We start from the raw sequence: 27,948 nt of genomic DNA, 5'->3' as shown, positions 1-27,948 counted from the left end.
AATTAGGGTACTTATTTCTACACGGTTTTTCGTCCAATTATACCATGAATACTGATGAATCAGTCATGAATGGTTTACCAAATTACTGCTCTCTTGAATCTTGGCGTAAAGGGGTCTTTATCGCACCTTTTCCATATACACCCCCCATAACCACTCATCCAATATAGAATTGCAGTGAGCTTGTAGCCAATACCAGACAGCACTGGGCAAGGACAGAAATTAGATCTTTAATTCCAGACTGTAATATTAAAAATACTAAAACAAACTCCAGAATTTGTGAATAAAACTAGGCAAGGTTGTGCAATTTACATATTTATTAGGCAGTTCTGTGTACATATTATTTTAAACACTGTCAAGTCAAAATACATTGGTCAATCTGGTTGGGTCCCACTCCACTCTCCACTACACTTTAAAGAAAAGAAAAATGATTAAGAGCAGTTAAGACACATACGCAGAGGTAATTCATTTGTGATTTGTCCCCCAGTGTAATATCTAATCTTCCTGCAACACTGACATACAATTTTAAAGTATGAAAATATACGGAAAAAACAGATTCATAGTCTACAAGCTGTCTTTAGAAGCCAGAATGATCACTTTTACATAGAAATACCAAAATGCCTAACATCTCTCGCCACACCTGGGTTCAGCACAGAAAATTGTGTAAACTTCTATTTCTTTAAAGCATACCAATTATTTTTTTTGATGCTACAAATACTAGAATGCTTTAATTTCTGTTAAAATCAGACATTTCAATGGTATTTGTGCCAGCCAGCATGCAAGGCCAAACCCATTTACTCCTTCAGCGAACAGCACATTGCTGTGACATGTAGGTGTGGCTTTACAAACAGCCATCACAGTATTCATGGCATACTTAGGTCTAATAACCTACTACCAGACCCCACAAGGAAATGGATCACAGCCTTTAATACCTCTTCCTATTATAAAACTGATCAACAGTATTAACATTAAGGCAGCTGATTAACTGAGATTGTGACTGACTAAAGACTTTGTCAGTTATATTATTTATTTATCTATTATTAACTGGACTGTTTGGGAGAAAATGATTGAATTTAAATAAATAATTAGGATACAAATAAAAGTGTAACTGATTTTGTGACATCCCTCATATTTTATCCAAAAAGCAAGCTATTCTTCACAAGGACAAAAGGCATGAAAATATTGTTACACATAAAACATGGAAAAGAAGTAACAAATCTGGCATCACTCAATTTGCAAATGTCTGCTGACCACCAATGTAAATTTATGGGTCCATAATATTATATCATCAATGTCAATCAAACTGCCAGCTTACACTATGCAACATACCATAACCAAATCTGACAGAAAACATTCCAACAGATTTTTCACTATAGGACTCAATGTAAAATGTTTCATATTTGGTCTTAAGTCCCAAGTATTCCTGTTCAATACAGGAAAGGGCATTAATTGAACTTTAGAAGCTCTGCATAAACAGCAGTGATATCACACCAATTTCCAAAGTACTGACATTGAATGCAAGCAGATTTGTTGTTTACAGAGTCCAAAACTCACACAGAAAACATGTATTGCTACAGCTGCAATCTTAAGCATGATCTGGAACAGAGACCCCACATTTCCAAAACAGTACTCTCAGAATAGTTTGGCCATTTATTTATTTTGATTAAAATAAAACTACTTAATTGGAAAACTAAATTAAGTGTTTGACAAACATAACAGTGCAACTGGAATAAAAACTAAAAATGATTTTGGAATATGAGACATGGAATAAAACATCAACAAAATGATTGCAAAATAACCTATATATTTAAAGCACTGATAAATATATCCAGATCAACTTTATTCTTTATATATAAAAGGGAGGGGGAAAAGTAAATCAAATAAACGTAATTGTTACAAAAAATACAGAGGCATGGAAATCCTTAAAATGATTCAAAGAACATCATTATTTTCAGGAGAGGCAAGCTTTTTCCTGAAAAAGAGAGGAACAAGACTATCCTTCCTCTGTATTTTTAATCGGCTTTCATCATTTCTCAAAGGGTACGTGCAACTCATTGTACATATTCTGCAATGGTGGATTATCTAATATGGTAATTGAGCAGCAGGTACAGGACAACTGTGCAAAAGTTGTTCTTGCATATTAGCAGAACAATTTGCTTGTTTTTACCTAGAAATGAGGGATTTAGCATCACTGAATGTAATACAAATTCAGCAAATCAAGCTGACAATAAATGACTAGGAAGTCGAAATGCATTCTGGGGACATTTAGCTAGATAGTAAAGTAATATGTAAAACAATTTGTTTAAAAAAAAAAAAAAAAAATTTTACTATAAAGTGGCTTAGCAATTATCATTCAAAATCTTTCCCGCCCACAGTTCGCCTAATCTATGAGGCAAAACTGCATCAGTGCCATGGAACAACTAGCTCATCCACATGGAATGAAGTTAGCCATGAATCAGTTGCATGCTTATTGCTTAAAGACACTCAAAGGCTAACTCAACAACTATCGTGCAAGTAACTTGATGAGATTCGCACATATCTCAAAAAACTCTATAGTGTGACTCCCAGGTCTAGGAAAGGTCTCTCCACTAGTGGATTCGACAGAGGACGTGAGAGACGACGCCAAAGAGCCATCGGATCCCTTGACCGCCACTTCGGCCTTGGCCTCTCCTGCCTCCGCCTCATTCTTTAGAGTTGTTCGGGAGTTCCCAACCGAGCCTGAGCGATGAGGAGTGGCAGTCCCCGATTTAGCCTCTAAAATTTCATCTAAGCAAAAAGACAAATACACTGTAAATCTTCCCCACAGAAACACACAAAATCAGAGAATATGAACAGAAAAAAACTGCATTTTTAGACTCCTATTTATTTACGTTTAGAAAGAGTACAAGTGAATTGAAACTATGTTCTTAACTGCTGAAACATCTAAACGTACTCCTTATGGAATGTTAGTGCCTATTTATAGAATGTACACTTAACAAAACAAACTCAGAAGAGGGATTTAAAAGGTCCACACACTTAACATACCATCTATGCTACGAAAGTCAAGGAGGTAGGTCCTGCTGTCCACCTGGTAGAGCTGCAAACTCATCTTGGCCTGCATTCCCGTCACTGGGTTCTTCCTTCGCACACGCAGGTAATAGGGATTTACAACCTGAGAAGTAGGAAAAGCTATCTGAGACACCTAATTTAGGTAATGGAAACGCCATTTGAGAATATAAAATGAATGTGAAAGGGGGAAAAAATTAACCAACTAACCAGTCATGATAGATAACCAGATATCAACATTTACAGTAACCAGTGTTTTAATCCCCCCTCCTTATTTTTTTCAGCTTTAATATTTAATGTCAACGAAACATTTTCATCTAAACCTGGACCTGGATAATTAATGGTCTGTTTCCTATGACAGCCACACAGGACAGTGAGTCCTAGCACACCTGCTCCCAGAAGTGGATGGTTCAGGTCCAGAAAGTTAAAATCCAGACCAAGATTTTGTTTCAGCCAACTAGTTGATTACTCTGTAGCTGTGATTCCTTATACTCATAGTGGCTTTGGATGACCTGAACTGTCAGTCACTCTAGCTTCACACTCCCATGTGGAATTGCAGTGTTGACGTGCAGCGATTCCCCGCCTGTGTTCCCACTTGCCTCCTCGCTACTTATGCTGCCATAGCTGTATATGCCACCAAACTGTTTGCACTGCCTCTAATTTTCCCTACTTTGGCTAACTGCATATTTTATTTCCTCTACCCCTCCTGGGCTGTGCTGCTTGGAGACCCAAAAATCATCAAGCTATTCTGCCTTCCCTGCTGCCTGCGACACCTCCACTACCTGTGGTGTCTTTCTGACCTGCTCGCCCTTCTGCCTGTGACGTCTCTTCTATATGCCCTGCTTTTGTGCCACTGTTCGTCCTACCATCAGAAGCAGCACCAGTACCTGCCTGCCCCCTGTTTTGAAACTCAAATGTTAAAATTGGGACAGTGTAAATTGGAACTTTGCCATCTTGCCCATTTGATTTCCTCTGCCGGTCCCAGGAGGATGGGCTCCCCTTTTGAGTCTGGTTCCTCCCAAGGCTTCTTCCTTCTAGGGAGTTTTTCCTTGCCACAGTCACCTCTGGCTTGCTTACTGGGGGCTTTGGGCGGGGATAATGTAGAGCACTCTGAGAGCATGTAACGTTGTGGAAAGGCACTATACGAACTGAATTGAAAAACAAAACCTTGGTCTTGATTTCTAGTTTTTGAACATGAACTCTCTATTTCAGCCCATCACAGCATGTGCTGCCAGGAACCCATTTATTTCCACTCTACAGGCTGTAAGATCACAGAGTGATATTTAATTGATTCCATCCACAGCTCTGTAGGTCCCCAGCCAACAGCATATATAGGTGCAGAAGAGTGAGAGAACAAAGGCAACCCACCCACCCAAAAGAACATTGGCCTTCTTGCAACAGACTGCTATGGCAGCACAAGAGAAACTGAACTTGTGTCACCACTGTAGCATGCATCTTACTTTGACCAAATGCCCCAGATCCTCATATCATTGCGTTCTCCTGTTTCATTCCAGTTTGTCCTGTGAAATCCTAGATTTCACTAAAAGCATGAATTGACTTCAAACTATGAAAATATAATCCGGAAGCATACACACCATCCCTGATTTACAGATACCACATGATGAGAAAGTAACAAATGATTAATGCAAAATTATAGAGACGAAGCCCAGCATTTCTTGTCCTTATGAAACACATAACATAACAGTATTCTCTTTTAGATAAGACCTACAAAAGGAATTAAACCATAGCTGAATGGCAGATGTTTTAATCACGCGACATTCATTCAGAAATTGCCGTATTTTCACATTTAAATCATTCACCTTCCACTCATAGTCCAGCTGCTTCATGGCCCGGCACACCTCCGACATGATGTCATTCGGCCGGCTTTGGCTTCGGATACCCAGGTGCCACTTGGCTCTGCGAACTCCCTGGTGCTTCGACTTCTGAGGATTTAATTCGTCTAGGGTGTGCCGCGGCCTGGGTGGCACCTCGGCCACCAGGAACGGCACCCGTTCAGGGTGGGGCTTTGCAGCGGACAGCTGGTGCTCGTCCAGGAAGGATTCAGGAGGGCTGCTGGCCAGGTAAAAATCCTTTGCCTCGCTCATGATGCGGCGATTGTCTATGATGAGGTGGTACGCCACTGCCAATGGGTCCTGGTGGTTCCTGTTATACAGACACGTCAGCACCTCCTCCTCAGTACATTCACACTTCTCACAAACTTCCTTTAAGGCTTCATCATCGATCACGGCGCTGCTGTAGGATGGATCTTCTGGGAAAAGGTATTTTGGCAGGTCTTGCTTAAACCATTCATCCTCCCTATTAAAACCAGAGTACAGAATTGTTTTATTAGAAGAGGGAAAAAATGACAAAAAAACAAGGAGGAAAAACAATTAGTAGACTATGCTTGCCATTTTATCATAAAAGATTATGTCTCTTTTCACCAGTCAAGCTAAAATGTTAGGAAGAATTTGGACCAGTTCCAGAGTAACAATTAGTTTCAGACACACATATAAGAATCAAATTAGGTCATTTCAAGGTTACAAATGATTGTCTATGAGTTTATCTACATGACCTTGAGTTCTCGGGCTCACCGGATTTCCTTGATTGTTGCTCTCTTCATGGGGTCAACCTGCAGCATATGCTTCAGAAGACTGATCACTGAAGGATTCAAGTACTGTGGTGTAAAGAAGATCCCATCACAGATCTTCTTGAACAACGTTGGCACATGGTCATCGTCAAATGGGAGAGTTCCACAAAGCAAAGCATACAGAATTACTCCACTGCTCCAGATGTCCACCTCTGGACCAGCATAGAGCCTGGGTGCAGAAAGTGGGGTGTTAGTCTTAGTGATTATGTATTAGCTGATACTCAGTATTTTCAAACAGGCAAGCTATATACCAAGTAGATGGCCAGACGGATAATAGTAGTAATTAGTAATCCCATCAATAAACTTATTTTCTTCCTAGAAACCATTTTATTGCCTAAACTACAGTACGAACATCTTGGGGGAGAAAAAAAATCGAGGGAAAGGGGAGATGATTCACACTGATTCGTGCCACCAGCCCTTCATTCTCAATGATTTGTGTATATTAGTCTTCAGTTTTGTAATTCATAAGTCCTTAAATCAAGTGATCTTCTTGTCCCACATGCTCACATTTGGTTTTCATTTTAGTACCAGCCACACCAGTAGTTACTTTTCACACAACTTTGTCATCCCTCGTAAAAGGCAACACATGAATCACCACCCCGGGGTTCCCAGTGTTTCTCAACATCCTTCTTGAGACAAACTTACAATTACACAGCAAATACAGTGATTACCTTCCTGAAATCACTTCAGGAGCAGCATAGTTTGGTGAACCGCAACTTGTTCTTAAAAACTCCCCATCTGACATCATGTTTGACAAACCTGAAAAAGATATGGTGGACATTCATACAAATGATAGTCATGGTCACTAAGCACATTAGGTAGTATAGTGCACATCAAAAATAACATTATTAATTATTACATTAGGGGGGGAATTAATTATTATGCAAGTACTGTGTGGTAATATTCCAGTTAAAAAAATAACTATGTTCAAAGGAGCAGAACTTTGAAATTTCATGTGACAAAGCAGATCTGTATTATGCAAAAAAAAGCTTTCACAATCACAATTCTGTAGAAATACTGAGAAACTGGCAATACGTGTTATTTCTGGCTTGCGGTAGCAGCCAGTCCCTGCTTATTGATGCAGTGTATACAACTCCAGCCCTCATTTCCTCATCAGGTTAGTATTTTAGTCCCACTCTAACTAATGAAAAGTAAAAATTGTTACTCTGGGAACTTAACTGTTCAGCTGGAAACATCTACGTGTAAAGGTGTCATTTAAATGCATTTTCCGGGGCTGTTGCTTCTTTAAGCAATACTTAACATGCACAGTAAAATTAATATGGAGACAGTGTGCTCTTACAGCTCAAAGGAACCTAATAAAGGGACAAGAGGTGACCTTTTCCAAATATGCAAGCTTTATAAGGTGAAGCGGGCAGAATGCTGAGCAACTGGGCAGAAAACTGTGAATGTTATCAGTAAAGTGAAGCACTATTCCTATACCTCAGAATATGTTTTCTCTTTTATTATCTGATCTGCCGTGTTGTGTATTTATATCATGCATATTGCCTAGCAATTGTTTCACAGTAAGTCAGCCTGTTATGTTATTCGGGAGGGAAACAGCTTCTCACCAAAGTCAGCAATCTTAGCGTTCATCTGAGCATCCAGCAGGACATTCTCAGGTTTGAGGTCTCTATGCACCACCATGTGCCGGTGGCAGTAGTCTACAGCGGAGATGATCTGCTGGAACAGACGTCTGCTCTCCTTCTCGTCCAGCTGGCACGACACCACAGCAGAAGTTATTCAGTTTGCGTTTCAGTTTTTTCCACATACACCTGATTATTTAAAGATGCATCACAGTGTGGTATAAAAGGTATTAATGGAATCATAATATATCATAACTATTTACAAAGGGCTGTGCACACTTGGAAATATAGGAAAAGTAACACAGAACAAGATGATAGGTGTTAACTGTGAATGTCTGAATGAAGTCATCTTTAAAGAATACAAAACGGTCACAGTTAAACACTTATCATAATGGGTCTTGGCTCCCATACCTATTACAACACTAATCAGTCAACTTGACTAATCAGTCAACAGTAATAAAAGAGCCAGAATTACAATGCCTAAAAATAAGTTATCTTCAAACAGAATTAAGACATGGTGATTTGGCTGTTAATTCCACAGCAAAAACATGATACAGTACCTTGCCATTTTTACAAATATAGTCAAACAGTTCGCCCCCAGAAACATATTCCATCACCATGAAGATATCCGTTGGCGTGCTGATTACCTGGTACCTGCACAAATCAAAAAATTTGGAGGGAGTCACTCCCCATTTCTTGGAATATACTACATTAAAATATTTTATAACTGCTTATTTCGGTTAGGGTCACAGGGAGGCCTGGGATAGGCTGAAGCATAAGGCACAAATCTGAGATATGGGACATCAACACCGTGGATCATATACATACACTCAATCATACACTCAGCGATTTAGAGATGACAATTATCCATTTGCATGTTTTTCGACAGCAGAAGGAAAGTGGAGTACCTTGACGAAACCCATGTAACACGGCAAGAACATGCGAACTTCACACGTACACTGAAGGTGACATGATTCTCTACAAGATGAAAATCATTGTGTCTCACAATTTAATTATATGCGGGTGCCTGAAGAGCTTAAGATTCTGAATCTCTCTGCGAATCTTTCCCACGACGTCCAGGCTACGGATCTTCTGTCGGTTCAGGATCTTCACAGCCACTTGGTGCTTCGTCAATTCATGCTGGCCCACTACAGGTGGAGGTGGAGGTGGGGGGGGGGGGGGGGGGGGCAGAAAGACGATTCCAAGATGAAAAATACTGCATTATCACCAACAATGCAGCAGCAATTCAAATGAGAAGATGGTTTGAAGCAGAAGAGCAGTAAATGTTTATCAATAATTTTAACAAGGCATGCTGTTTTCTGATTAATTATTAATAGGAAAAGTAACAATCAGCTAAAACATGCCTAAGAAAAAGAAGTTCTCTCTGACCTCTCCCTGACATTTCAAAAAAGACTGCTGAAGTAAAACCTATTCAGCATATTTTAAAGCTATTTAAATTTTAAAGCTATTTAACCAAAATGAAGAGAACCTAAACATTTTTTCAGGTGATTCAATGATCTTGAATTAAACATGATGCATCTTCCCAGTACAGGTTCCTCATCCATTTTATTTTATAGAAGGCCAAGAATTACAACAATGTTACTACAGAAAAAATATTTCCTTATGAGAAGAATATAGGACATAGGTCACGTCGTGTCCGATAAATGCACAGAACAGTGGCCTGTACTACAAAACGGGGTTATTGGCTTATCGGGGTAACTTTAAGGTAGTCTGGGCAAAATGCAAGTGAACGAATATGAAGTCCATTTAAACTGTGGTACCTTAAATCCGACAAGTTACCCAGATAAGCCAGTAACCCCGCTTCATAGTACAGGGACTCTGGTCTCTTGCTAGGTTAATGCGTTCCATAATGTGTGGGATAGGTGGAATAATTATGTTCCTCAGTAAACTAGGTTCAAACATTATTATTATAATTATGTCAATGTGTTTAAATAAATAAACACTGCCCTAAAAGATGTCCCTGCTGATTTGTGCAGCAGGTATTTTGTTTGTAACTTTCATGCAACAGAGTAAATTGTCCCACGCTCAGAAGCAAGCATAAAACAGCTGGTAACAACCGCCTCTGTCCAAATTTTAAATGAGAAAAACACATTTATGGTGTGCTGTTTGGCACACTACATCATTTTTGGTTCGGTACAGCATGCACAACGAAATGAATGAATGCATTTATTGAACATAACAGATTTTATATGGCGCATGCGCAATAATCACTCGGGCCTCAGATCAAAGGCGACGCATTTCACCGGGCGCCAGCTTTTCAGTACTATACAGGCATTTAATTACACCCACAATTTGTTAAGCAGATTGATAGTATGACTAAAATATCAATGAGGCATTTTATGACACCCAAAAGTTAGCAAATTCGGCATATCCTTATGTTTAATAAATGTGTCAGACTCTAAAAAAAGTACCGCTACACTACAGACGTCTTTTTACCTTGTTTATCCGCAAGATCTCCTCTTTTAAAAGATATCGTGACTGCTGAGCTGTTCCTTTCTTCACTGACACTTCAGTGCAAATCGTACTAAGGCAAACCAAACATAGTATACCAAAACAGCCTGACGAGGTGTGCTCCGCTAACCAAATTTAATAAAGATTACTAAGTTTTGGGTGTTACAAAACGCATCTCATTAATATTTTAGCTGTACTACTAATCTGCTTAACAAATATTGGGCGTAAATAAATGTATAGAATCAAAAAGCTGGCGTCCAGCCAAATGCTTCGCCTTTGATCTGAAACCCTGGTGATTATTGTGCATACTCCATATAAAATCGATATGATATCGCCCAGCCCTACGTTAAGGTTATCTGTCAGTTGGTTCTGATTGATGCTAGTCAATCAGTCAGTCAGTCATAATCGACGGTTTGGGAACATTTTGGTCTCCAAACAAATGACTCCCTGGAAAACACTGGAGAGAGAAAGTAGTCGATAGTCTTTCTACTCTGTTATACCAAACTCAAAAACGTTTATGGAAATGCATCCAACACATTTAAGGCAATATCATCCGAGTATGCGTAAGTGTTTTTATTAATCAGGTTTTGTTATTCAAGCACGTAGACAGATGCATTGCCTTTGGATTACAACTGTCCCAAATTGTGTTTGTAGTTTTAATGATAAATAATTTTCTAACAAATTGTGTTTTCCCTACTGTACCAAAATTGCACTGAACCACAAACTCGAAACCAAGGTCAGTACCAAACCATGAATTTTGTGTACTGTTACACCCTTACTACAGACTGATCACAAAACATACAAGATATGTGTAAGTGCAAATATTTTGCATATGTCACCAGGAAACAATGTTGTTGAGCTCTTCCAAAGCCCACAGCTTGGTTTTACCCCCAGAACTGTGGGTGGCATGGATTAAGGCTGAAGCACTGGCTTGCTTTCAGTTTAAGTGTCCTCTCCTGTTCTTCCAGTCCACTCATTCTGCTGGGAATGAGTGCCAGTGGCCTGACAGATTGTCCTCTCTCTCTCTCTCTGCCAACTGCTGGTCATCTAGCTCCTCATCATTTTCTGTGACATCTCCTTTACATCTATGTTGAATAGTTCCCATGCTGTACCCAGTTTCTCTCCAGTAGATAAAGTCCACCTTGAATACCAGATGTTAGAGGTCTGCACAAAGCTCAGGTCTGCACATTTTCCCATTTACTAAAACGGACAAAGTTTAAAATGAATTCCTATGCCGTGGTAAACGTCCGTGATATATACTAGTGCTGTCACTATTAGTTATATTAATAATCAAGTGATATGTTGATTAATTTACCGATCATTCAGAGTAATTGTATATAAAGAATATAATTCATTATTATACATACATATATAAAATTTATATAATACAACTGGGGGGCGGCAGGAACCAACCCTGGTCTGATGCCAGTCCATTGTCTGGTGTGCATTAACAGATGCGATCAATATAGGTACTACAGTTTCCACAGCAGTGTGGAAATAGCCTCAATCGAGATTCCACTGAGACAAGTGACAAAGAAGTAAGACATACAGACAGTGCTGAGATGAGGCTGAAATTGCTTTGTTTCACATCAGCCTGTTTTTGTTGTAGTATTCATGCAGTGTCTGACTACTGTTACAGTAGGTATCATGTCATAAGTGCTTGATGGTGTGTTCTATCATTATAATAAATGCTGGGGAACACAGTATTGTGATTCTTGCACTCTTTGAAATGCTTATTGTGGATACAACTGCATTCAAAACATTCACAAACACACACTTTGCTCTAGTGATGAATAGCATAGGGCAGAAGGCTGAGGTACGACATGGAAGGGATGTCTGTCCATCACAAAGCACTCACAAATCCAGTGATACACTACTAGCAACTGGGGCACTTTTCCGTTGCACCAAGTACCATAGTTTTGGTTCAATACTTTTGGAACTTTCCCTTTTCCACTGACTTCAGGTCGAGTACCAGCACCAAAACCAGAGAACTGCTTATATTTCTTCCCAATATTTGTACTACTCTACAGCACATTTTTCAATGTAATCACCCATGTAAAATTAGGGAAAGTACTAAATTTGGAGTCTATTTAGCTTGGACATTTTGTTACACATTTCACTACTTAAGTGCAAGGGCTAACATTGTAAACTGTCAATGATGTATTAGCTGGTATAGTGCATCACCTAGCACACAACAAAACAACATGCAAATAACCAATCCTGTAATCATATTATTTCAAGGGCTAACTAAAAACCAGCTGATTATAAGTTTGAAGTAGGTCACAAGTAAACATACAAAAGCAGTCTGGGAACTAGTGCTGTCAGAAGTATCAAAAGTATCAATTGCATTATATATAAAATGAATTCAAAATGGCAAAATGGATTCTACAGCCTGGACTTCTGGTTCGCTCTGACCACCGAGACTCACTGAAGGGGTGTTAAGTTCAGAAACATCAGATCTTTTGCAGTCATGCTTAAATCCATAATGAGTTGAGTCACAGTCGCATCTGGAAATACTTTAGCTTTCTGTCAAATGAAAATGGGAAACCACAGGTCATATGGAAGCCTGTATGCAAATTGTGCTACCACACAATATTGACAAAGGGGGCAAACACCAGAAATTTAGGTAAACCTTTGGAAGACTGATACACAACGCAATACAAAGAGTTGTTGGAGCTGGGTATTTTATTTCAAAAATAATAAAATATTAATCTGCCTGTTGTAGAAGGACGGATGTGATGTGCATTTTTTCTATGGGTAAAAACATTTTGTGTAGTCAGTTAAACATTTCTGCATTAAGACAACAGTCTGCAATTATTTTTACATGAAAGTTGTGTTTGGCTCTATCTTGTGAGGTTGTTCTATTCAGATATAAACTTTTAGAGTCATGCTCTTGTTAGCAGCGTTTGTGCTTTGAGACACAAGATAAAGTAGGCATGTAAAAGTAATGTGCATCTGTTCCATTATGCATTGTAGTAATATAAAGTAACATTTAATTTTAATAGAGTTTAATTATTTACTGTTTGCGAATGTCTAAACATGAGTACAGTGCAATTACAATGACAGCTATTGTACTAAATATTACTATGCTTTGACTGACAATGCAGTACAAAGTATTATTTAAATATAGTGACACGAGTTAACAAAAGGTTGTAAAGCTGTACTGTAAACAAAACTTTTTTTTTTTTACTGAATTACATTATATACTGTGTTGAGTATTGAACATGCTATTGAATTTTAATACTTTTCCTTGTATCGTATTGAAGCTTGAAATTTTGGTATTCTGACAACACTGCCGGGAGCGAGCAGTCATGCAAAGTAATACTGACATAATCACCATAATCTGCAATTACACAAACTAATATCATTGAAGTTTTAAGTAACATGAATTTAAATACTAACAAATGCAGCAGCATTGGACAACCATTGACTAGGAAATGGCTGATTGTCCAATGCAATCATCACCATTATTTTAGCGGTAGCTGCAGTCCAACTAATTTTAAAAACTGATGGAAGCATAAAATAGCAGAGAGCAGAGTTCTGGCATATTAAGCAATATATTGTATATCTCTATATATTGTTTGTTCCATCTTCAAAAAGACAATATGTAATGCATAAAAAACAACAATAATAATATTGTAACAATAATAATAAAAATAATAAGTAAAAAGTCATTTGTACAACAACTTTACTCAAATTAGGTTTTTTTTCCAAAATTAAGTAGAGTAACAAAGTATTTGTGTTGCGTTACTTCACACCTCTTAGGTGTGACATCACGACAAAAACTCTCATGTTAATTACAACCAGGAAGGAATACTATTGGTTTCTACAGTATTAAAAATCTTTAATAAAGTCCTAATTTTAAAACACAATAAGAGTTTATCGGTGTAAACAGTATTGTGTCATCCTATATCTCATTATTAAAATACATCAATAGATTATAGAAGTATGATATGCTACTGCCCAGCCCTAAAACAATGTCAGTTTCTTCAGTTTCAAATAAATTATACCCCCGCCCCCACCCCCATCCTTGCTAAGGCCTTCTATGGGCCACAGCCTCCTGGTTGAGAACCACTGGCTTAGAAAATATAAAATGTGTGACTAACATAACTATACCATATATCACTTAGACACAGAGGAACCTGACTGGAACTTACATCATGTTCTGTCTTCCTTTTGTCCTTTTCTCTGTCATTGTTAGCAGTCACCACACTCATGGAACTGATGACCACCAGGTGTCTGTGACCTTATTGCTGTGGTTTCCTACCATTAGTATGCAGAAACCACCCTACTGCAACAAGCCTTGTGTCATTTATGTAGACGTCTCAGCCCAATGCACAACAGCAGATGCTCTGCATGTACAATCCTTGCTATGAGGCATGGCATTGAGGGCAGAGCAGCTGTCCTTTAGCATAGGTCAACCACTGTAAAACAAAACCATACAAACATTCTGATCCAGTGCTTGTTTACTCAGCTACTAATCCATCATCCACTGCAGCCCACTGACATAAGCACTGAAGACTGCTGATCAGTGAAAGGCTAAGATGCTACCTTTTACTGTAAACATGTCCTGACAAGGGAAACTTTTTCCTAGTTAACTAATGCCTGGGCTTGTTATCAAAGCAACACCCTGTATTTTTCCAAAACACAAAAACGATTCTTATCAAGGAATATGATATAGAGACTGAAACTCATAGTTTACAAAATCAAATTTTACAGTTTAATGTGTAAAACAAAGTCTCATGTACCAGTCATTTTGCTTGGTCACAAATATAAAAATAAAACAATCTGTTACCAAAGTGCAACAACAGAATAGGGCAAAGAGCAACTATTCTGTAATTTTAGGTTGCTTTAATTAAAGTTGGTTATATGCAAAAATAATAGACACAATTTTTTGTGCTTTGTTTATAAAGACCCAGTTAACATTGCCTAAAGGAACACACTAAGAAAATACTAATTAACAACAAAAAATAACAATTACAGCAACATATAAATATTATGCAAAAACTTCTGCAGTAATCAAAATCACAAGATGCTTTTTCAATAAAATAGCCACTATATGCAGCTTATTAAACTGTGACTGATGAGTTAAACTTGCAAAGATTTTCTGGATAATGAAAGATTACAAAATGACCCACATGCTATACTCCCAGCAGTGCTGTCAAAAGTAATGAAAGTACTGAAAGTATCAATGCTATGATGTATACAACGGTTTCAAAGCATATTTTTCATGGAATCTATTCTACAGCCTGCATTTCCAGGTTGCTCTGACCATTGAGGCTTGTAGGCTACCAATGCGTATGCCTACACCTGTTTGCAAATTGTGCTACTGCACAACACCATGAATTTCGCCAAACATTTAAAGGATCGACACGCAAGGCAATACAGTTTTGCAAGATAGGTATCTTATTTCAGAATTAATGAAATAATAATCTGTATAAGCCTATTAGAGATGCTGCATGCATTTTTTACGGGTTCAAACATTTTTTGTAGTCAGTTAAATATTAAGATGACAATCTCATGAGGTTGTGTTGATTAGTGTTGATCATTCCAATACAAACTTTAAGAGTCGTGCAATAGAAGTGTTTCTGCTTTGAGACGCAAGATAGAGAAGGCATACAAAAATAATGTATATCTGTTATATTATGCATTGTAATATAAAGTAACATTAATTTTAACAGTCTTTATTTCCTACTCATGAATATCTGAACATGATTACAGCGCAATTACAATGGCTACTACTGGACTTATGCTTTGATTGACAATGCTATGCAATGGTTTTTTAGATATAGTGACATGAATTTACAAAAGGTTGTAGAGTTTTTACTGCAAATAAAATTGCAATTGAAATTATTTGTATCGAGTTAGATTATACACGGTGCATATCGAAAATGGAATAGAATTTCAATACTTTTCATTGCATGATATGGAATTTCGAAAGTCAGGTATCATGACTAACTCCCAGCTCCTCCCTGTAGGTATGTCTTTGACTAGCATGACTACAGCAGTTGCCAGCACTAACACATGGAGAAAATGAGCCTAATTGTTTATGTGAGAACCAATGATGCTTCTGATTTTAAGAAAAGCCAGCAAAGAGCAAGCAAGAGTTTTGAGGTACAATCCACCAAGAGTTTTAAGGTAAAATTCAGTTAATAAAATGTGTTATCATCAATGCATATAACCACATCATACACAAACTGATCACTGGCTTCTCTTATATATTTGATATTTTGCTTTTAAATTACACACTCTTTTCTAAAGCTGGTATTTGGGTCTTAGCTTTCTCACACAGAGGCCCGTGATCTTTCTGGATAGCTCCAGGGTACAATAAGTATAGCCATGGCTGTGTCTTCAAATCCAAGTTAACCAGAAACCACCAAGTATTGTATTCTATATCCTTGCAAATGTCTACATTTGTACTACCTAACTGGCCCCAAAAATCTGACGTCTTGACCTTTATAAGGAAATGAAACAGACTAAAGTAATATTACATCAGCCACTGGCGATACACCAGTTGACAAAAATTGCACAATTAAACTGCTTATACATCAGTCTGTGATTTAGAAATAGCATTTAAATATATAGTTTAAGGGACAACAGTCCACCAAAATTACAACGAGACAATGCATTTGTGGTGGGTTATCTTGTGAAAATGTAAATGTTTAAGATGATTAATATCTTGCAGCTGCAGCTGCATCTTAAAAACTTTTAAATTGCAATTATTCAACCGTTTTTGGTGTGTGCAAATTGCATTCTTAAAATGCTCTGGTGATGATATCTGCTCGATATCAAATTGAAGGACAGGTCTTACACCAGTTTACGTAAAACCCAATAGAGGTAAGCCGTGGCAGATTCCGTGGATGTAACATGCCCCACCAAAGCGCACCCCAGCACAGGTACCGTCATGACATCCACTGCGAAACAGAAAAGCTGGCGTAAAGTAAACCTAACCTTTAGATTTCAGCAGCTGTCATGTGATTCATCTGCTACAGGTTTGTTTTGAAAGCCATGTGGAGTGCTGTGAATTCACCCCCTGGGTGACAGTTTTCGGAGTGACTATCTAAGATTAAGTCTACACTACGTCGTAGCAAATGTAGGCTAACAGGCTAAACGAAACTCAAACAAGCGGGTCATTTCCGCGGACAGCCAATCTGTCGTTAAGGTACCTGAGCAGACTGACACCACTTGCTTAACTCACCTTTAACTTTCCCAAACGTCCCGACTCCAAGCGTGTCCCCAAGAATGTAATGGCCAATCTTGACCCTCCCTTCATGCTTCTGTTTATCCGTCGCCATCTTCCCGACGAAGCCCTCCCTAGAGCGGCGACCACACACCGAGACGGAAATGACGTCAAATCGACAGGAAATACAAAGTACGAGTATGCGCTCAGCGTAAATAAATAAACGGGAGCTCTGTAAAGATGCGGCAACACACTCAAAATGATCCTGGACCGGTTTCAAATTTTAACTCCGCATGATTTCTAAATTGTGGAAAGGCTGACACAGATTCCGAATCAGTTATTTTCATCCATCTTAAGAACTCCGGAAGAGTTCGATTTTTGAGAGGGTTTAGATGATTTAATTTAAAAAAGATTAAAGTTTATTTTTCTGAAATATTCTGGGACTTAATGCATTTATATGTCCACGGAGCAACTGTTTTGTAATTAACTTAGCTGCAGTTTCGAGTTTAAATCAAGCTGAAACCGGAACAAGTTACTTATTAAACTCAATTGCTACGTATTCTAATCCTGCAGTTAAAATTGCATATGCTTGCCACTAGAGGTCACATTTCTACGGTTTATCTTAGCCCTGCTCTAGGACTTAGGGTGAGATGGTCACAGTTTAAACACCCAAATCGGATGTTATTATTAACATATCTAATACTTTTAAATCTTTCAATATGTAGGTAATTATTTGTCCTGACAAAACTATAAAAAACCTGAGGCACTTGTAATTACATAAGATAGACTTGCACACCCTACACTTAAAATCTGGTAACACTTTACTTGACGGGGCACAAATACTTAGTAATAACTCAGTTACTACTGAAGTATAAATTATGAACAAATCATGAACAAATATTGTTGAGATAAAAGATGTCACGATTTATTGATGATGAACTAACATCAGATCAGCATTCCACTTGTGTTATTCATTACTTGTTCCTTCAGTAGTTCACAGAGGTATATAGAATAAACAGATACAATAACAAATATAGTAATTTGTGATGAAAGATTCATTATGATTCATTCATGATGAACAAACATAAGATCAGTATTTAACGTGTTATTCATGACTTGTTTCTTCAGTAGTTTGCAAAGGTTTGCAAAATTAACAGCTATAGTAACAAAAACAGTAATTGCTTCAGATAAAACATGCCACGACTCATTAATGATGAATTAACATAATATCAGTATGTAACTAAGACTTAGTTTGTAATAAATTAATACATAAATTATAGTATAATACTATATGATTTGAACCATGTCAAGTAAAGTGTTATCGAAAACCTTAAGCCTGGACAACTTGTTGGATTTAAGGTAGTGTGAGCTACATGTAGATGAACGAAGATAAAGTCCATTTAGCCCAGACTACCTTAAATCCGACAAATTTTCCGGCTAACCAAGAAATTGTGGTTTGTGGAACACTATCTTGGGTGACATTTTAATGCTGGAGAGGGTGGTAATTTTCCATCCATCCATCCATCCATTCATCCATCAATTTTCTGTAACAGCTTATCCTATTCAGGATCACAGGTCCAAAGCCTCTGGCTGTAATTTTCATCTCTACTTTTCATCTAAAAAGAATAAAGTCCTGAATGAAATTTACTTCAGCCCAGCATCAGTTCAGATGTCTGCAAAACATGTCCCCTGAGTAGGCTTACAGTAAAATAGTGTCTTCGTAACAGAACAAAAAAATACTACGTTATTTCCATTAACCCCTCCCCATAAAATATTTTTTAAATGTTTTTATTAGATTTTATTAGATAGATCCCAAAACACTACAAATAACAAAATACACTACAAATAGCTAGCTATACACTATTCAAAAAGGAACATTTAGGTGGTCATAAGGTTAATGTCCTTCTGATGTGAAATAGCATACATTAATGATTTCTCTTGGCCTAACTGGGAAAGACTGACATTCTATTTTGTATTTTATTGTAGGAAAGAATTTCACAATTTTTGTGTTCAAGTTAATTTATTAAATTTAGTATATACTAATAATATATTTGCCACTATTATTCAGTGTTACTTTATTTTAGGCAGAATTTAATAACTTTATAGTAAAACTGATTTAGCCAGTTATTTCTTTCATAATTACTTTTAGACTCATTGCCTAAAACCTGATTAAGTGAAAATGAAAACTTATTACGCCTCATGTTATTGGCGGAAAAATAATAATAATATACCGATACCATTGATTATTGTGGCTCTTGTTTGTGTGAATATGTAAAGATTTGGATTGTGATCAAAACACTGTTATATCCTTGAAATTACATCTCAAAATGCTTCTAGTCTTGTATAAACTGTAAAGATACAAATAGAATGGAGGGAATATTGAAAATTGTCTTTTTGCCTATCCCATTTTCGATGAGTCTTGAATGAGTCTGCATAGCGACGGGAGGCTGAATCGCTGGCCCTCTGGTGCCGTCAAAGCAACTTGGAGCTGAACTCGCTCAAAACCGTGGAGATGACAGTGGACCTCCAGACACATGAGCAGTTTCCAGAGGCCGTCACTCTCATGAGCACATAAAGTAGTCACACAGTATCACAGACTATAGTTCTGCAGTAGACCTGTTATCACCGATATCCACTGTACCTCATGCATATGTAGTAACCAGCATCTTTGCACTCTACACCATTGCACTATGGCCGTCTGGCTTAAGTCTCTACTGTACAGTAGATATAAAAAGTGTACACTCCCCTGTTAAAATGCCAGGTTTATGTCATGTAAAAAAATTAGAGTGTGATAAATCATTTAAAAACTTTTCTCACCTTTTCTCAACTTTAACAAATAAAAATGTACAATAACCTGGTGGTGTGCAGATCCTTAAAATAATGTTTTGTTGAAGCCCCTTTTCATATAATTACATCATTCAGTTTTTTTGGGTAGAAGTCTAGCTACATATTGACTTGCCCACTCTTCCTCACAAAAGAGCTCCAAATCAGTCAGGTTGTGAGACCATCTCTGGTGCACTGCCCTCTTCATTTCGCCCCACAGATTTTCCTTTGGATTTAGGTCTGGGCTCTGGCTGGGCCATTTCAAAGCTTTGATTTTCTTCTAGTGAAGCCATTCTTTTGTTGATTTGGATGCATGCCTGGAGTCATTGTCGTGCTGAATTCCTCTTCATCTTCAGCTTTCTAGCAGACACCCGAACGTTTTGAGCCAAAATTGACTGGTATTTGGAACTGTTCATAATTCCCTCCACCTTGACTAAAGCTCCAGTTCCAGGAGAATTTAACCAAGAATAAACCAGATAAATAACAACACCAAAGCATGATGCTGCCCCCACCATGCTTCACCATGGGTGTGATTCTGCCCCGCCGTGCTTCACCGTGGGTGCGATGCTGCCCCCACCGTGCTTCACCATGGGTGTGGTGTTCTTTTAGTGATGCGCAGTGTTGTTTTTGGACCAAACATGTCTTTTGGAATTGTGGCCAAAAAATTCAACCCTGGTTTCATCAGACTATAAAACATTTTCCCACATGCTTTTGGGAGACTTGATGTATTTTTTGTAAAATTTAGTTGGGCCTGGATGACTGTCTTCACTGTGTTCCATGGTAAATCTATCCATCTATCCATCCATTTTCCAAACCGCTCATCCTACTGGGTCGCGGGGGGTCCGGAGCCTATCCCGGAAACAATGGGCACGAGGCAGGGAACAACCCAGGAATGGGGGCCAGCCCATCGTAGGGCACACTCACACACCATTCACTCACACATGTACTCCTATGGGCAGTTTACCAAGTCCAATCAGCCTCAGCATGTTTTTGGATTGTGGGGGGAAACCGGAGTACCCAGAGGAAACCCCATGACGACATGGGGAGAACATGCAAACTCCACACACATGTGACCCAGGCGGAGACTCAAACCTGGGACCCAGAGATATGAGGCAACAGTACTAACCACTGCACCACCATGCCGCCCCTTACAGTGCTAACCACTGCACCACCATGCCACCCCATGGTAACTCTAATGCTGTGTTTTTATTTTGGACCCTTCTCCTGACTAATACCTTTCAACAATGAGAGCCCTTTGATGCTTTGTAAGCTCTCTGCGAACTAGGATACAACTGAGTAAAGGTCATGAAAACCTACTTGGACAGCTGAACTTTATTTGGGGTTAATCAGAGTCACATTAATTGACAGGCATTGTGTCCCCAAAAAGACTGAATGCTGTAATTAAATAAAAAAAGGTGCTTCAACAAGGTATTAATTTAAGGCTGAGCACATTTATGTAACCAGTTTATTGTTTGCTTTTTATTTTTTATATTTTTCCTCCATAACGGACTTGTTTGTATTTCAGTTGAATTGTACATGTTATAGACCACAATAAAAAGTGGGAAAAGTTTTGAAATGATTTGTTGTGGTCTCATTTTTTAACATCACAAACACCTTGCATTTTCACAGGGGTGTGTACACTTTTTATATCCATTGTACATACTTCCTGTGTACATGTGCATGTCTGTCCTGTGGACATCGATACAGAAAAACAGACAAATTCCTTGTATGTGTAAACATACTTGGCCAGTAACGCCGATTCTGATCTTGCTCTCCATGAGACACACAGACACAGACGGTTCTGTATTGGGTGTAGCCTGTAATATTTTGTTTTGTTTTGCACGTTGATCCAGGAGAAACGCAATTTCGTTCTACTACGCGCTCTCGAATTGTAGGGTCCGAATGACAATAAAGTTTACTGTGACATACAGTCATGTGAAAAAATAAGGACACATTAAATATTTAATTCTTTACATAAATAATATTTGAAAGAAGATTTAATATTGAGAGGCGATATAACTGCATCATCTATGCAAAAACAAGAAACGAATTCACTTATTTAACAAAGGAAATTAACTAAGATGTCAATTCCTACTGTGGAGAAAGTTAAGATACCCTATGCCCTAATAGCCAGTATTTCCCCCATTAGCTAAAATAACTTCAATGAGACGTTTCCTATAACCGTCTATCAATCTCTGCAGACATCGACTAATAGAAAGTTCTCCCCACTCTCCACCGCAGAATTCCTTAAGCTGTGTGATGTTTGAAGGGTGTCTTGCATGCACTTCCACTTCAAATCATCCCACGGCATCTCAATAGGATTCAGATCCAGGCTTTGACTTGACCATTCCAGAACTCTCCATTTCTTTTTTGTAAGCCATTCCTTGGTAGATTTACTGGAATGTTTTAGGTCATTGTCATTTGCATGGTCCACCCCCACTTCAAGTTCAACTTCTGGAGAGATGTTTCCACATTGTCCTCAAGCACCCTCTGATACGATGAAGAATTCATAGTGGATTCTGTGATGGTGAGCTGGCCAGGTTCAGCTGCAGCAAAGCAGCCCCAAACCATGACATTTTCACCCCCATGCTTCACAGTTGGTATGAGGTTCTTTTGCTCAAACGGCTCTGGTTTATTCCAAACATGTCCTCGGTTATTGCGCCCAAAAAAATTCAGATTCATCTGTCCAAAGCATGTTGTTCCAAAAGCCCCGGTCTTTGTCTAGGTGATCTCTGACAAACAGCGTTTCCCAGACAGCAAGGGTTTCTTCCCTGCACAGCTCCAATGTAAATCAAACTTGAGTGACTCTTTCTGATGGTAGATGCAGGTACCTTGACATCAACTGTGGCAAGAGCTTCCTGTATAACATTTTAGGATTTTTGGAGACTTCTTCCAGCATCTTGCGGTCTGCTCTTCGACTGGACTTGCTAGAACAGCCTACCCTAGCCATGCTGGCAGTCATTTTAAATGGTCTCCACTTGTAAATTATTTTCCGGACAGTGGAACGGCCGATTCCAAACTTGAGATCGTTTTATATCCCTTCCCTTACTCATATGCATCTACAAGCTTCCTTCTAAAAGCCTCAGTGATCTCTTTAGATCTTACCATGGTGATACCACTCATTTCAACAACCAAGAGCAAACCAAACTGAATGTCTGTGGTTTAAATAAGACAGGCTCCAAAAAGCTCTGTAACGATGTTCTAATCATTTTCACCTGAAAGAGTGCACCTGAATCTAATTCTAGGAATTTTAAATAGTGATGAATGTGAGGGTGTCCTAACTTTTTCCTCAGTGGAAATTAAAAATTCACTTAACTAAGATGCTAATCAGTGAATAAGTGAATTTGTTTCTTGTTTTTGCATAGATGATGCAATTACATCACCTTTATCTACAGATATGAAAGAAGATTTTATACTGTTGATATTTCATAATAAAGAGCTAAATATTTAATGGGGTGTCCTAATTTTTTCACATAACTGTATACAGGTGAGAGCGAACTTGGGGGTCGCAGCAAAGGGTCAGCCATCATGCAGTGGCCCTGGAGCTGGGGGTTAAGGGCTTTGTGCTCAGGGGTTCAACAGCGCTATCAGTCTGCCAGCCTTAGGATCTGAACCAGTGACCTTCTGATCATAAACACAGAGTCCAAACCAACTGAGCCTTTAAAAGACTAAATACATAAAAAAGGATGCTCAACGCAGACCAGAGATTCTCTCTACATGAACATGCCCATAGAACAGGAAGAGAGAGACACGGTGGATTAATTTTCAGCACATTTATTTTAAACAAAACGTCTAAGATGAGCTGGAGGCAGCGACTGCTGCTCTTTTGGGCTTGGGAGTTGTTCCTTCACGGAATCCATTTCTGAGGAGAGAAAGAAAGATGTAAGAACTCCAGTACTAACAGTGCCTTGATGAACCATTATACTTTAACTGTGTTAGAAATCAATGAGACAATAATCAGGGCTAAACTTATCATTTATCTGCTCAGACGTTTGCCCATTAGTCTGCAGTACTCATTCATCGATATCAGAACATGCAAACATTTGAGCTTATATTGCATCAAGCAGCACCATATGAAGGTGGAGTGCAATCCCTTAACACAGTAACTGAAATGTGACCCTAATTAACTGCACACGGCCAGAAAAAAGCAAACACATTAGCCCATTTCCAGCAAAATATGCCCAAGGACAGAGCAACTGAAATACAGAATGTAATCCTTCAGTCAAAACTTTAAGACTATTCCCGCAGTATTCAAAAGGAAGTCACATGTATTTAGAAACACATTAACTTCATACCTGACAGACTCGGTTACATCAACAGAAAATGATTCACTGGACCTTTCTTCTAAAAATATCCATCAATAGCGATGGACTAAAGAAAAACCTAAAACCATAGAAATGCGCTCACCTGAACCTGCGGTAGACAACCTTCAGGTGCCTCATGCGTCCTGTTCCGGTGGTATTGCGCCTCTTGGCCTTAGCGCTCCAGTTATCTAAATTGGGAGAAATTTACCTTACAAACGTAGCACAAGATAAATACAAGGCATGGGGTGGTTTCTATCAAGCACCACCAAAACTAACACCAAAGGCTCAAACCCGCTGCTTGAAGCACTGAAAAGAATCGGTCAGCCCTAAAGCTTTCCAGAGCAATGGTTCCATCGTATATATATTTCAATGTAAGTCAAGACACCATGAACACTCACACTTTCTCTTGCGCTTGGCGGGGTATCCACACTTGCCGCAGGTGGACTTCTGCAGGTGATACGCCTTGGAGCCGCAGCGGCGGCACAGCGTGTGCGTCTTGTTGCGGCGCTTACCGAATGACGAAGTTCCTTTCGTCTGGAAATAGAGAAATACTGAGTAAACCGAGTACACACGTCTTCAGCACAGCATGCTAACGATGCTTTGGTCTTGTCTCAGGATAAAAGTAGAAATCACCGGAAATCATCTGTTCAGACATTTGTTTTTAATACATCATTGACAAGACGACTGTCGAAAGGGTTTGGGGTGGCAGGCCTCCTTTCCCAGGCATATAAACGTACTCTACTACACATTACCACCAACGTCTGTGTGCTAGGAAACAGGCTAATCATTAGCTTACATATATGAAACTACCCGATGGAATTTAGTCCACTTGTACACATTTACAATTCAGCTACATATGATGATTAAAAATTCAACATAACCTTAAGTTGCACTAAGAATTAGTTTTTACCGTTAATTACCACGTACAAATGGACTAAATGCCAACTAAAGATTAAAACAGCGACGCAAACTATATACTAGCCAATATTGAGAATGACGATACAATGACATTACAATCTTACAATACATCAAGTATATTTTAATTAAAATTCATCAGAAAAACGGATGTTTTTAGATGTTTTCATTGCCCGCTTTCCATAACTCACCATCTTCCTTTCGAGGCGGACACGATAGAGGCCGGAAATCTAGCTGGTGTTGCGTTAAATGTGCACGGAGTTCTTCCGGTGTAACAATAAATGAAACCCGAGTTTCACAATAATAAGCTAACTTCATTAAAATAGGCTAGTGTAACTAATATTAATTGCAGCACTTTAGTCGTTAGACAATAATTACAATAGCAGCTCATATATATTTATAATACTAAAAAGAACAAATATTTGAAAAAATTTTCAAGATTTAATTTTAGAAATGTAAACTTTGTTTATTGTATTTATGTTCTACAGGCAAGGCGGCATGGTGGTGCAGTGGTTAGCGCTGTTGCCTCACACCTCTGGGACCCGGGTTCGAGTCTCCATCTGGATCACATGTGTGCGGAGTTTGCATGTTCTCCCCATGTCCTTGTGGGGTTTTCTCTGGGTACTGCGGTTTCCCCCCACAGTCCAAAAACATGCTGAGGCTAATTGGAGTAGCTAGAGTGAATGGTGTGTGAGTGTGCCCTGCGATGGGCTGGTCTCCCATCCTGGGTTGTTCCCTGCCTTGTGCTCATTGCTTCCAGAATAAGCTCCAGACCCCCTGCAACCCAGTAGTAGGGTAAGTGTTTTGGAAAATGGATGGATGTTCTAAAAAAAAGCATTTTTTTTGCTTGTGACAATTTTATACTATGCACAGATGTTTTGATGGATATTGTGTTGGAGTTAGACTCCGCCAAGTCCGTTGATGAGGAAAGAGATGCACACTGGAGGCGAAGTCAGCCCTTTTTTTCTTGCACAGATCGCGATCCGGGAGCCAGCCTATAAGCACATACAGTACATACCCAAGGAAGCTCAAACTCTGTTGTCTGTGTCTGGCTTATATAGCCTGTCTGGGGCGTCTGCTGGTCTTGTTATTTTCCACTCCCGTGACATACGTGAAATACAACTCTATTTTGACATTTGCTTTTTGTAAGCATAATGTTACAACAACCCTGCAACACACACCTTCTGCTTTTTATGCTACACCAGTCTAGGGTGAGCCCCCCTCCCCTGCCTGCCTGCAAGTTGGTTCCTATTTTTTAGTGTGACAAAGTTTAGCATAAAGCTTGGCCCCCTCAATTGACAGATATTACAGTTATTGATCTGGACATATTAATAAAATGTTATCTTTTATTGATGAGAGCATTATACTAAATGCTATGTAATACTGGAGAGTCATAAAGTACCGTAATGCATATATGTATTACAGTCCAATCATGAAAGTTTCAGTTATAAAATAGCCTTTGTTCTGGTATTAGGCCGAAAGAACATCCCTATTCTCATAAATAAAAATCCTAACAAAGTCCACATAGCAGTCTCTTCAATGAGTCCTGCTTTTGAATATACAAATGATAATTGGGTAATACATGACATCCTAAATGAATAAGCAGCATGTAATGCAAATTAGATCAAAGGTTTGGCCACCCTGATCCTGATACTAGAGTGTTGGTACCCAGCAGGATGTCTATCCTACCTGATGAGTTACTATCTGCTTGAGGTCAGATTTGGTCCATCAGAGACCAGGTAGGATGGAAAACCTGTTGGATACCCACACTCTCGGATCAGGCTTGCCTACCCCTGCGCTAGATGAAGGTGAATTCTCATCACCTCTTTTGTAACGATCGAAATCTTGTACGTGTCATAGCTATGAATAGTCTACTACTGCTTCCCTGATCAATATTTGGAATAAAAGTGTTCTTCTCCCTATTTCTTAAAGGTCCTTCCAACACACAAGAAAAGCAGATCAACTAAGTGTTATTTATATCCTAATAAAAGATCTTGGCAGGGAGGATGAGGAGCTTACAGCACTTGAGTATCTAATTAATCTGTACATCCATTTGTACACATACTTTCAGGAACACGATCATTATAATCAGTGGCTACTGATAAATGTAACAAAATAAGGCTGTCACGTTACCCACTGAAAGGCAAGGTTCCTGGTAACGTAACCTTAATTTAACGGCTATCCTTAAAGCGTAGACCTGTAGTTATAGGTCGTCTGTGCCTGTACTGTACTAGGCAGCACAGGGCTCAAGGCAGAATATTTGTATTGTAGATTTGCCTGCATTTTAAAATTATCATCTCAACCCCAGATAGATCACCTGGATGAGGCTGTATGATGGTGAAAGACCCAAAAACAGCTGGGGATCCCAGGTGCATCACTGATGAAGCATCCCAGTACATCCAGAAAGGGGATTTTACAACTCAGGTAAACCACAAGACATTCATTCTGAAATATGTAGATTTCATACAGGAAATATAGAATGGAAATATATTATACATAGATATACATATTATACACAGAACCAGAGCAAAAAATAATAATTGTTAAAGGAATGCTCCATTTTATGATTATTAACCTTACATAATCATTATAATGAGAAAATTACATTCTCAGCTTTAAATACCTAAATAATGCTTTTAAAAAATGTATGTTATCCTTAAAGATCTAGTGGCACAGCAATGTACCATAGTACTATGGTCTTGCTGCAAATGGGGGTTTGAATCATGTTCAAAAAATGTGTGATATACAAATTAATGTTTTTATTCAGCTTAATGACTATCACCCTGGTCATTATGCTCCTTACCCACACCCTGACAAAAGCTCCTGGTACCCCACGCTTCCTGGTACCCCACATTGCTAAATGGTTTTTGAAAATAGGTGTGTCGATAAAAATCTGACACTAAGTATATTGGTGATTGAAACTCAGTCATCCCACTGTAACAAGTCAGCAGAGGTCCCTGTAAATGGGAAAACAAAAGGCAA

At 38.7% G+C, this 27,948-nt stretch overlaps 2 protein-coding genes and 1 non-coding gene across 5 annotated transcripts; all 3 read right to left on the bottom strand.

Annotated features, from left to right (window-relative positions):
• Positions 1 to 296: 296 nt before the first annotated feature.
• On the bottom strand, positions 297 to 17,100 carry prkaa1 (protein kinase, AMP-activated, alpha 1 catalytic subunit). 3 transcript variants are annotated; one of them, XM_049019192.1, is made up of 11 exons: positions 16,943 to 17,076; positions 13,902 to 14,168; positions 12,173 to 12,270; positions 8,279 to 8,420; positions 7,833 to 7,926; positions 7,258 to 7,402; positions 6,361 to 6,448; positions 5,634 to 5,858; positions 4,863 to 5,358; positions 3,022 to 3,148; positions 297 to 2,763 (listed from the first exon to the last, which is right to left on the bottom strand). In XM_049019192.1, coding segments are annotated over exons 3-11 (1,581 nt in total). In that variant the 5' UTR covers positions 12,174 to 12,270; positions 13,902 to 14,168; positions 16,943 to 17,076; the 3' UTR covers positions 297 to 2,500. The 3 variants fall into 3 exon arrangements, with proteins under 3 accessions (XP_048875149.1, XP_048875150.1, XP_048875148.1); XM_049019193.1 differs by lacking the exon at positions 12,173 to 12,270; XM_049019191.1 differs by lacking the exons at positions 12,173 to 12,270; positions 13,902 to 14,168 and having other exon boundaries at positions 16,943 to 17,100.
• A 6,405-nt stretch (positions 17,101 to 23,505) lies between these two features.
• On the bottom strand, positions 23,506 to 25,230 carry rpl37 (ribosomal protein L37). Its single transcript, XM_049019219.1, has 4 exons — positions 25,158 to 25,230; positions 24,450 to 24,585; positions 24,155 to 24,239; positions 23,506 to 23,609 (listed from the first exon to the last, which is right to left on the bottom strand). The coding sequence occupies exons 1-4, from the start codon at positions 25,158 to 25,160 to the stop codon at positions 23,540 to 23,542; spliced, it is 294 nt and encodes a 97-aa protein (XP_048875176.1). The 5' UTR covers positions 25,161 to 25,230; the 3' UTR covers positions 23,506 to 23,539.
• On the bottom strand, positions 24,655 to 24,733 carry LOC125746933 (small nucleolar RNA SNORD72). The gene has a single exon (XR_007399109.1). It is a non-coding gene; the product is annotated as a small nucleolar RNA SNORD72 (small nucleolar RNA).
• Positions 25,231 to 27,948: the final 2,718 nt, after the last annotated feature.

This window comes from Brienomyrus brachyistius, chromosome 7 (assembly GCF_023856365.1).
Source record: "Brienomyrus brachyistius isolate T26 chromosome 7, BBRACH_0.4, whole genome shotgun sequence".
Taxonomy (NCBI): Eukaryota; Metazoa; Chordata; class Actinopteri; order Osteoglossiformes; family Mormyridae; genus Brienomyrus; species Brienomyrus brachyistius.
This window is presented reverse-complemented; position numbering and strand designations above follow the sequence as displayed.